This window comes from Apaloderma vittatum, unplaced genomic scaffold (genome assembly GCF_000703405.1).
Source record: "Apaloderma vittatum isolate BGI_N311 unplaced genomic scaffold, ASM70340v1 scaffold14333, whole genome shotgun sequence".
Lineage (NCBI taxonomy): Eukaryota > Metazoa > Chordata > Aves > Trogoniformes > Trogonidae > Apaloderma > Apaloderma vittatum.
The window spans coordinates 28,086-40,064 of record NW_009707586.1 but is presented as its reverse complement, the minus strand read 5'-3'; the positions used below and the strand labels follow the sequence as shown (position 1 = coordinate 40,064).

Genomic DNA, 11,979 nt, shown 5'->3' with positions numbered 1-11,979 from the left:
GATGATCTTTATGGGTCCCTTCCAACTTGAGGTATTCGGTATTCTATGAAATGAAACAAATGACTGTTTTAAAACTACTCATAAAATAAACTTAGATCTTTCAATGTACTTTAATATCTTCATTTAATTCACAGCTATGAGTTTTGAGTTTGTTCTGTTATATGAAGAAAAAAAAAAAGCTGTTCTGTGTGTTCTAGTTGTGGGTGAAAACTACATTGTGTGGAGAACTTGCTAGGCTAGGCCAGTGTGAATATATGGCACGTGAGATGTTTCTTCCCAGTGCTGAAATAAGCACTTACTGGATCCTAAATGAAAGGGATTGATGGAGTAAGCTGGTGTGTTATAAAGACACATTTTCTTGAATTTTTATAGCACGCTGACTTTTACTGAAATGATTTGAAATCTGTTCCCTGTGCATTTAGATTTTTATTTTTTTTTCAAAAGCTATGCCCAAATTTTTAGCTTCTCAATTTGCGGCAGTGTTGGATAAAGCACTCTTCTTTTGAAAGAGTAGTTTTCAGTTCAGTTTTGCTAAGTTAGCTGTGGAGAAAGTCTTGATCCTGAAAAGTGGAAAGTGTATGCCCTCAGATGATACTTTGTGGGTGTGCATCCACAGGCTGTAGTTCTTACGTATGGTTTATAGAGTGTCTTGTTCTTGGCCTTTTTCTTTCTCTCCTCAGTGTGAGTAAAAGATGGCACTTAGTTAGGACTTGAGGGACTTGCTTGTGGTATCTTATGCTGCTGATTGAAGAAGCTTATTACAGTTTCAGAAATGGAAATCAGATTCTGTAGATAACAAAGTTCTAGTAGTGAGTTCTGCCTCAATGGAGGTGAGTTCTCAATGATTTACAGTCTTTGGAAGAAGTTATGGTAACATGGCTTTGAAAGCGGTCTGGAATTAGAGGCGTATGTTTATTGGAACCCACAGACAGTGAATAGATAGAAAAAACCCCAAACTTGTGACATCTCAAAGCTTACTGAGGAAATCAAGGTTAGTCATGTAAATGAAGTGGTGATAGGTGAAGGTGGGGGAAATATTAGCCATGGGGTATGACAGAAGATGTTGCCACTTAAGAATGATGCAGACGATCCTAGGTAAGTAGCAGTAAAATCTTTGTTACATGGAGATCCTTCATGCGTGGTTGGAAAAGCTGCTGGTACTTCAGCCTGACCTCAGCCTGGGTCTCTTCCTGACCATTTGACTGACAAGAATTAATTAATTTTGATGATTTAGGAGCTTTAAGGGAAGAAAGCACCTATTCTCAAGTACCTGGTGGTGGTGTACCATGTCTTGCCAGCCTTGTGCAGGTGCACAGGCTGGCTTTAAACATCAGACATTTTTTATGAAAGTAATTGAACAAATGCTGCTTTGGCTGGGTTGTTTTTTCTACTGTTTGCACTTCTGTTGACTGATGAAGGTGTCTTGCAGCATTGGGAGTAGCTATTTGAGAGGGCTGAAATTTTCAGTTTCTCTTAGTTTTAAACGGTGTCCATTGCTTCTGGGAATCTCTTCTAGGTTATACCTTAGGTCATTTCTGAAAGCAATGGTTTTTCTCAGCTGCAGCTTATGTTCATAATGTAGCTGCATTGTGAAACTAACTCTGATTCTTGAATTGCTTTGGTTTTGTTTTTGCATTTCACTTTAAATTTACTGTTGTTGACTGAATCAGAGTTGCATACCAACAGTTTAGTCAGAAGATGGCACTATGTTACAAGAAAATAAGCAGCAAGTTGAAGTATTTTACAGTTTGGAATTATTTTCTTTTTGCAACACGTGATTAAATGCATTTCACTTCTCAAGTATTTCTTGCTTATCATTAGCTAATGTATATATATATTTAAGCCAAGCTCATGTTTTTATAGTTTGACGTACACAAATTACTGTAAGGGTTGAGTGTATCTATAAAATGCTTATCTAGCCTCATGCCTCGCTAGCGTCTGACACTCCTTCCCTTATCAATGGGCTAAGTTTTAGTGTTTCTTTTCTCTTAGACCTTGAAGTTTTGCTAGCATATTAATGTGATTTGAGTATGCAATTAAATGAATGTATACATGCCTAGTATATCAGAATATTACCAATATGAGTTTGAAAAGATCAACTGCTATGAAACCCGTACATCAAATATTTTCATAAGTCACTCATTAGAAATTTCAGACAAGTGCTAATATGTTGGGGGTTTTTTTATACTGTAGGAAGGTGCAATGGCTCAAGAGTCTCCCAAAAATTCAGCAGCAGAAATTCCTGTGACTAGCAATGGGCAGCTGGAAGATTCTCACGAGCACAGCTTTAACAGGGTAAGAATTTTCTTTGCTGTCTCACAAGGTGCCATTATTAGAAATGCTAAAGTTGCAATACAATGCATAGCAGACTTCACCTGACACAATTTTCTAGAGCTTTAATGAAAAAACTTCTTTGAAGCTTAACAATAATTGTTAAAATTGACTTAATGTGATGGCACATAGCAATAACCTTTTTTGTATAAAAAGCATGTTAGTAGTAGCACATATTTCTAAGTAATGAATTGGCTACTCTGTGATGCACAATCAAGTGTATGTGCTTCTACTTTGTTCTCTCTGATCCTTGAGGATACCAACAATTTTATTTGTAAATTGAGACGCCAGGCATTTTTAAAATACAAGACAATGAATGAGGACTGAGGTCCTGTGAATTCAGGCTACCAAATCCTATTTTTTATATGAAGTATCAAATTATTTAAGGTAAACTACTACTACGGAGCATTAAGTTTGGAGGCAACATGCCTAAAAGTAAAGGAAAATAGTCATATTCTGATTTGAAATTGGAAACAGGAGAGAAGTAACTACTTTTATGTTCAAACAAAAAAATTATCACCGTGTTTCTGTATGCTGTATAGATGAGATGTACCAGAATCCATCTTATTTGTTGTATGTCATCTGTATGCATATTTGCATTCTTCAACCTCCCTACGTTTTGCTATCGGTTGTTCTTGTGTTTGGCTGTCCAGCAGAGGGTGCTGTGGTATAGTTTATGGAATCTGGGGTTGGTCCTTTTTAATTTTGCTTTTCAGTTGGAAATATTACGAGTAGTTAATTATCCACTTTTATTTGATATCTGTTGAGACCTAGAACTTAAGGAGTTCTCTAAACTGTATCAGCACTATGCTGACTTGCAGTGCAGGATTATTTCTGAAAGGAATACTGAGCAGGACTTCAGCATTTTATTTTGTCTTACTAATGTTGAGTAGAGGAGGGAAACCTTCATAAGTTTAAAACCACGTCCTGAGTATTGGTAAAATAAGCACCTGCCTAATTTTGTCTTTTGGTTTTAGCTTCAGTTGAAAAACCCCTTCAAAGTTAAAGAATTGTTGTTAAAGTTAGCTAAAAGCAACAAGCAAATACTGCACATTGCAGTAACTTTCCTGTATGAAAGATGTATTAGTAGTGGCAGATCTTTTTTAAATGTTGATAGCATAAAACATTGGGTGGTCTGTATGTGCACAATTAAGTGAATGCGTTTCTAGTTATTGATTCTAAGCCATGAGGATACTGATTTTTAATCCATTTTTATTCATAGCAGGAAAAGAAGCATTTAGATGTATATATAAAGTATAGTTTTAAACATGTCTTTATTATACTAAAATAAAACGCTAATTAAATATGTAAAATATGTATTTAAAGTAATAAATAAAATACATCGTAGAGACAACATCTGAGACTGTTTTACTATGATTGCAGATTAGCTGTACACAGAGCATGACTGTAAAAAAAAAAATTTAAACTTCATGAGATGGAGTTGCATCCATACTAGAGCTCTTATTAAATAACACCGTTATTACTGGATGTTTTTTCTACTTCTGCTGAATGAGCTGTGATTTTTTTTTTTTTTTTAACAAATAGCATTGCAATGAGGAAAGGCTTATGTTTCTTAAGATTTGTCTTTCAACTAAAGTCTACCAGTAACATAATGTAAAATTAGGATAGCGTTTAATGTAATAAAGTTAAAACTAAATTTCAATAAAGATGGACTATGCTTAGGGGGACAACAAAAATACACCTGTAAGTGGTAATGAATTTGGGTTCACCTGGCAGCAGAGAAACAGATTTACTATTTTTAAGCCTCATGACCTTGATGCTCTTGTGACTTGACCGCTGTCTAACTTATCTTTTCCTTATGTAATAACTACTTATTCGGTGTAGTGCACCTCATACTTATTATTTACATTAAATGGAACTTGCATGCTTGTTGATTGGGTCCGTGGCCCTTGTTCAGTCAAAATATAATCACCATTTTCTGTGGAAAGTCAAAATGTTCAGGTAGTTTCTCTCTATGGCCACATATAAATGTTGGAGTAAGATTTTGCTGGCATGTGAATTATTTTACTGGCTTGGAGTCAACTATATTTCAAAACTTCGACAGAAATGGGTCAAATATTTGGTTGAGTTGCAAAAAATTTTTACTATGCAAGCATAGCTGAGTTTGTGGCTGTAATTATTTTTGCAGTGCTTAATTCTGAGATCAGTGAAGATGAAGTGCACTTCAAATATTTTTTTGAACTGTCTTGTACAAGTTAACACCTGCATGTGTGACCTAAGCTCGGAATATGTGATAATCAGGACTTCTTATAAACAAAACAAAGAAAAACAAACTTCTTGGAATTAATGTCTAGGTCTGTTTACTAATCTGTTAGTTTTGAATTCGAATATTTAGCTTCTATTCATCTTGCTTCGTGTTTGTTATTTCTCATGCTTAATGCTATACTTCCCCTTTTTTAGCTTGCCAGGTAATTTTTTGGTTTAACCGAAAGCTATGTGCATTGCACCACAAAATCTTGGGGATCTTTTTTCCTGTCACCTTATGGAAATGATAAGCCGAGTGCTGAATTTTAGAGGTTCACTTAAGAAAGGGACAAGAAACCATTACCATTTTAAGTTGTGCTGTTATCACAGTGCTCGGTAAGAGCGCGCAACCACAATAGAGTTTAGAGAACTCCAATATACTGTTTTCTATTAAATCTTCTTGGGAAGCTGAGGAGCAAAGTTGGTTTTAGTTTCTTGTTTCCTTATTGTTGTGATCAAGGAGCTTCTCTATATGTTGCACAATTCAAATGTAAACAGTAAAACATCGTTTATCCTGTATTTTTTATGTGGTCTTCTACCCTTATTTTTTCACAAACACTTAAGCAGGTTTGACTATGTGTTTTTCATAGTCTGAGTAAAGTTACACAACCTTTTCTGCAGAGTTCTTTAATTACAAAACTAAACTTTCTTATAGTCTTGCATTCTGTTTAGCATTTCTATCAGACCTCATCCATAAGCTGATCAGGCATGAAAATGCATGTTTATTTTTCACCTGGTGCGGTATTTCTATGCATTCAAGCACGAGAAGTATTACATTTTGCAAGGCAGTGCAGTGCAAATGTATTTACCTGGAAATGGCAAGTAGGGTTGCTCCTTCTTTGAAGTTTTGCAGCACATCAGACAGCATAGATTGCCGTAGTGTGATTTCAGAAGGAAGCATATTAGTTCCAGTCTTGTGGGAATGTGATACAGCACTGCTTGGTGCATCTTCTTGGTTCCTTGTGTCTAAGAAAAAGAATCAAAAGCATATTTATAAGTAACTTAAATCAGTGTTTGCTTAACTGTAAAGTCTCATTCAGAAACATGCTGCTACATTCTAATTCCATCTTGTTTGTAATAATAAGAGATGCCTGTGGAATTCTGACAAGTTTTGTCCTGCCCGTATGATGGATGGAAACTTTTTTTAACTAAAAAAGGCTGTAGCTTCAGTCATCGTTGGATGAAGCGTCTAATGTCCTTTCATTACGAAAAAGCTTGATCCGGTGCCTTTCAGCTCTCCAAACTCTGTTGGAACTCATTTATGCTTTAAAAACTTGATGCGCAGAACTGTTTGCCAACGCTTGGATATTTGTTAGTCTGCCTTAATGACAGAGGGCTTCATGTCCTGATCAAACATGTTTTTCTTACTACCTTGTGCAAGAAAACTCAACATGCAGAAAAGTCTTGCTGGTTTATATTGTTCACTGGTTTATTTCACTTATAGCTGACTTTTAGAACAGTTTTCTTCCCATGGTAGCATAATTATGGGGTTAGAGTAGCAATGTTTTAATGTCACTGAGGGAATTGAGAGCTGAGGGCTGTGGGAAAGAGGGAGGAAGTACGTTATTCCTAATTCAGTAACAGGCTATATGGTGTGAAAGCTGGATAGCAATACTTGAAACTGGTGAAGTAACTGTTTGGTCTGCCTGTAAAGGTATTTAGACAACTGTAAGCTATTTGTTATATTTAAGCTATTGTACAAAATCTGTATGAAATTCTTATTGATCTGACTCTCCAAAATTGTTGTTCGAATTGTTTTCTTTAATTTTCAGTATAGACTCTGTTCTCCTGGCTCTTGTGCACTTATGGGGACAAAACCATTATTAAGCATGTCCATGTAATAGCAGTAATAAACTTTAGGCTGCAAAAGATAAATTAGCTTTGTTGTGAGTCTTCAATTTGTCTTATAAGAATTATGAAATAAGCTTGGGATCTGATGAATGGGAGTGCATGTGTTTGATATCTTGTTCTCCAGTTTTATTGCCAGGCTGCACAATTAGGTAAGGTAAATTAGGTTTTTTTCCTCTTTTGCCTCCTGAAAAAAAAGCCAGCTTTGTCATTCACATTCTACGTGAAACATCTGAGTTCGTCTTTTAGGTTTTGCTATGTTGACTGGCATAGTTAAATTTTACTTTGGGCAATTATATTTTAATTAATGACTGATTTAAAATATATTCCGTGTGTCAGTTTAGAAATTTTTATAGGAGATTGAAGGAAAAAAAAAAATTAGTCTTTGTTGTCAAGTTTGCATCATACAGTCTCAAAACCCCCAAATATGAATGTTAATGATGAGAATAGAAGGGAAACTAGTTTAAAACTGGGTTGTAGTATGACATCAGGTAAGTTAATAGGAATGTAATGGAAAGAGAGGATCTTCTGAGTGAAGAGCAGTGTATTGGGGAGTAGAAACAAATGCCAGTCTGTGTTGTTTGCTGTTTTTCAGCATAGGCTAAACTCTTAGCTCCCCTGCCATTTAATTTTATGCTTGAATTTATATTAATGTGAGGATCTAGTGGCTTAATTTGTAGAAAATGGGAGCTGAGTGATACAATAGGGCAAAGAAGAACAAAATACATGTAGGGACCTGTACTTGGACATGCACTGGGGTAAGGAGTTAAAGTTCAGAGCCAGTTGTTGTACTGGATGGATGTTATGTCTGCCTGCATAACTTTTTCTTTCATGGCACTTGTCGTCTTTAAAACTTTAAACTATACAGTAAGATGTGTTGCGATTTTTTTCCTGAAGGTAACCTGAGTAGTTTTATTTAAAATGTCATCTGTCATCAAAAAATAATGAACACTTTGAACTAGCTACTGATGTGGAGGTTTTAAATTACTTTTATTCAAGGTAGCAAGTTAAACCATGGCTGTTAAACTTACTATTGGTACTAAGCAAAAGATGATGCTTAGTCATGCATTAATAATGGCCTGACAAAACTAAGAAACTAATAAAATTAATACTTATTCCTTAGTTTCTACTGTGTCTCTGCAAAGGGGAGAAACAATACAGTTCTGGTATCTTTCCCCTCTTAAATTTTAGATTATGGATAGCATGGATAGGAAGTATCTTTTTGGAAATAGTCTTGTAATGCTGCCAACATTCCTTCATGAACAACATGCATTCTGAGTGGCTTCTTGGCTGTGTCTGCTGTCTCAACAGGATTGATATGTCAAAAATTCATACTGGTTCATCTGGATGATCTGTATAATAAACTGATGAATATCGTATCTCTGATCATGTAAATAAGGCTAACCTTACTAAAATATGTTTAGTTTAATAAGGTGATTTGAACTAATTAAAATGGGTTTTTAACAAAGGGTTAAAGTGATTTAAATGCTTTGTACAGTATAGGTTTGCACTGTCTTGGCTAGCCCTATCTAAGCTAGTGCAGTATTTTCATGCTTTTCCATCTGTGAGCCTTTAGCATGCAAAATGACTGAGAACAGGATAGGTAATCCAACCTTTTGACTTCTTGGGAATGTTCCAAGTAGTAGAGTATTTTATACCTCTAGGTCCCAGTGAAGTTAAAATATGAAACTATTTCTGCTACATTGTAATTGCAGTGATTTTTCAACCTCATACAACTGAAAAGTGTGAACGAAGCAGCTTTTTTTGTGTGTGTCCCTTAACAGGGGTTTGTGGTTTTGAAATTTATCAGCAAATTTTGATGAATTTTAACAACTTACTTTCTCTTTCACAACGAAGAGGGGAAATCGCTTTAGAGTTTGAAAGGAGACCATCAAAATCTGCCTTGTGGCTGTAAGAGCAATACTTAGTCAAAATATAATCATCTTATTGTAACAGGGGAATCTGTCAATCTGTCCCTACTTCCTGTGTTTTAACAGCAAACCTACATTTGATGGCAACAAAAAAGCTATTTATGTTGCCTCCTTACCACTCTGAAATCGCCTTAAGTACAGTTGTACCTTCTCTTAAATGTGAAGTTTTTTGCACATCTTTACTTAGTCTGGGGTTGTTTCTAAATGATCCTTCTTTGTAAATTATTGAATGGATAAACTGCACTGTCAGAATGATTACAGATTTTTGGGTAGCTTTTTTTGTTTATCTACACTTGTGGAAAAAAAAAGCAAGTACAAGCAGTTGCAAGCAAGGTTAAAAATTGAAGTTTACATGCAGAAGCATGTCTCCACTGGACAGTAACTTGCATGTTTATAAACAACAAAAAGGCAGTGTTTAGATTGTTGACTTTTGATGACAATTCTGGTCATGTATAAGTCAACCAATGAAAAAACTTTCTTTTAAATTCATATACTTCAGCAGGGTATATTTCAACTGATTAATATAGGTGTTTAAAACCAGGTGTGAATGCAGTTCTTTGCACTGAACTTTGCCTTTTTGCCAAAAAGGCAGAGATCTCTTTGAACAAACATGTGTTTGTATATATGTACATGTGTATACATTTATGTAAAAAACCCTGATGTGTATGTATACATAATTGTAGATCTTAATAATTTTCATGATCCAAATACCAGGTTTTTATTGAAGAAGGATGTGTTGTAATGTTCTGATTTATCTAACTCTGTATTTTTAAGTCATTGTTTAGCTTCAAACTAAAATTAAACTTTTTGTCGTTACAAGGCCAGCGTTCTGCATTTCAGCCTTAAATACAGATGATTGCTTAGATTCCTATTGCAAACACGCTTAAGCAGGTTAGCTGTCTACATTTGCTTGGCTACAGATTTAAATATTTCTGAAAACTACACGACATGCTAAGGTGCCCCCAGGAAAAAAAATCGATGCCGTGTCCTTTTTATTAAATCGGTGCACCTTCTCCTCTGCAATCTGGATAACCTTTTTCAAGTCTCTCTCCTTTTTCAGCTTCTAGTGACTTGCTACATTGTGAGTTAAGTGGACTCTGTCAATTAGCTAAACTGAGTTGAAGCAAGGGCTTTCCAGTATACCCCCAACTGCAAGTACTTAAATGGAAATACCAGTGTTAAGTCAGTTGTGAAGACTGAAAACAGTATGTATCTGATGTTGAGATATGCTTAATTTGTGAGCTCAGTGTATGTCAATACTTTTTGTTGTTCATGCTGTTAATTTTTCCTTTATTTTCTTTATATAATGCTACAGGTACACAAATATGGCATAATCTGTTAATAAATACCCAGTTTATGTGACTGAAAGTATTGCCATAGGTATTGATTACTCTGATTGCAGTAGCATCCTGGGTTTTCAAACTCGGCAAGATATGTGTATGCTGGAATTGTTACGTTTGTAGCTCTTCCTTTTTATCTTCTCCCAGGAGTTTATCTTCAGCTAAAGACAAGTAACTGTATCTGTGGGGATGTGATCCAAAGCCGCTTCTTGACAGCCTCAGCCTCTAGGCAGTATCATTCTTAGGCACTAGTTTGCTTCTGGCTTGTGGATTGAGCGACTACAGTAATATGTCAGCTATGGGTTGGATTTAAAGGTTGTAATTAAAAGCATTGCATATATCCTGAATAGTTACTGCACATGTCCAGGCACTGATGTCTTAAAGCTATGTATAGCTTTTCTCTGCAAATTTCACTATTGCTCTCCTCTAGCTTTTCATCTTTTTGCTTCCGTGTAGAAGCAAAGGGGATACAAAAGCGTACCTGACTCCAGAAACTGCTGTTCTTCTGAGTTCTTGATGCCTAATTTTTTTTTTTCTAACTGCACTTTACCGTTTTGCTTTCACTTCCAGAGCAGCTTTTCACTCACTTTACTTTCACAAATTAGGGAGTTTTAAATTGCTTGGAATATCTGAACTTTTTTTAAAAGCACCAAGTATGATCCATAACACCAGAGGTTTAAACTTCAATCAGATGGCTGGAAATATAGTCCAGGAGAACTTTAGGAAGTATTTGTAGAAGTGCATAAGAAAGCAAAAACGTGCAGTAACGTTGTCTATGAATCATGGTGTGTAAATTCATAATTAGGCAGTGGGCCTGCCCTGGCTTTCTGTGAAGACTTCAGTTGCCTTGAAAGTCGGTTGTAGTAGTTAATGTATCTCTCAAAAGTTAAATGAGGTAATCTTGGGCAATTTTAAATCAACAAGTTTCAAAACCAAACAGAAATAAATGGCAACTTTATGCTGTAAGCAATAGTGATGTAGGCTAGGGGCTCAGAAGGAAGCTATTGGAGTAGTACCTTTATGGATGTTTCTCCCATGTCAAATATTAAAGGGCTTTCATGTGCTGTATGTAGATATTAATGATGCTGTGAACTTTAAAGCTATTTCTTTCTTAGAGTGAAATATTTATTTTTTATTTTTTAATCTTTAAGATGATCATAGTTGCTTCCACATTTTTGGTTTGTAAAATTTTGTCTATTGTCATTCTTAGATTATGCTGTACCCCTGCCAGTTCTTTACTTGAAACACTGTTAAACTGATATAGTTGGTTGGATCAGCTTCAGACCACATAGCCTTGTGGACGGTGTTTTTGGTAGCTGCTGCTTTAAGAAGGGTACTCTGGTTGTTATATAGAGAAAATTCTAGAATACACAGGCTATACTTAGTGTTTCTCATTTATTTCTGTTTTATTTGTGTGTCGTGGTAGAATGCTGTGGTATCAGTGAAGACTTTCCAGGCTAAAGGCAGAGTTGCCTGTCTTGAGAGCTGCTGATATTGCATTACAATACTTCCAAGTCACTTTTATCTTTTTTTTTAAACATGAACTTTTCATTTTTATTCAAATATTTCCAAGGACTTGAAACGTTCTTTACCGGTTGGACTTGGACTTTCTGAAACCAAAATAACATCTCATGGCTTTGACAGCACCAAAGAGGGAGTCATTGAGGCAGGACCGTTTCCAAGTCAAGGTAACTGCTTCGTAATCTTTGTTTCTAGGTTTAAAATCTTTGGGCATGTTTTTGTATGGTCAGGAATACAATGTTCTGTGGCTGCGTTGAGCATTTTGTTGTAAATGTAAACACTGAGGTGTGCTTTAGTGACAACCTGTCTATTTTCTCCAATAGCTGGGTCGTTAAAATAGAGAATATATGCTACACTTGACTATCTGTCAAGGGAATAGTGAAAATTACGTAATGTTAAATTGGTCTGTGTTTACAGGAGGAGAAGTCCTTGACCACCTCACAATGGTGTCAGACTGAAGAATTTTACTGTTCTGTTGCACTGAAGTTTTCTTTAAGTGTTGCAGATATTGTCTGATTTGAAACATGACTGATTTATTGATACAGAGGCCACTTATCTGGAATAGATTAATGAATAGAATTCTTCGTTGCCCCTGAGACTTAGCTCTCCTTTTTTGTTATACAGCACGTATTACTTCAATGTACGGGTGTTAAAAGTGATAATGCTTTGGGTCTCTTTTTTCAGGTACTCTTTAATGAAAAAGTGACTGTTCTTATATTTCTCAACACAGAGTTGTATTTATA

At 35.6% G+C, this 11,979-nt stretch overlaps 1 protein-coding gene across 3 annotated transcripts in view; it reads left to right on the top strand.

The window, feature by feature from the left end:
* Nucleotides 1-2,197: 2,197 nt before the first annotated feature.
* ARFIP1 (ADP-ribosylation factor interacting protein 1) overlaps nucleotides 2,198-11,979 on the top strand; it is a 33,430-nt gene continuing 23,648 nt past the window's right edge. For 2 of the 3 annotated variants that reach the window (XM_009866272.1, XM_009866271.1), the window contains exons 1-2: nucleotides 2,203-2,295; nucleotides 11,289-11,403. In XM_009866272.1, coding sequence (XP_009864574.1) covers nucleotides 2,203-2,295; nucleotides 11,289-11,403 — 208 coding nt within the window. Of the gene's footprint in view, nucleotides 2,296-11,288; nucleotides 11,404-11,979 lie in introns of all 3 variants that reach the window. The other variant, XM_009866270.1, reaches the window with a different exon arrangement.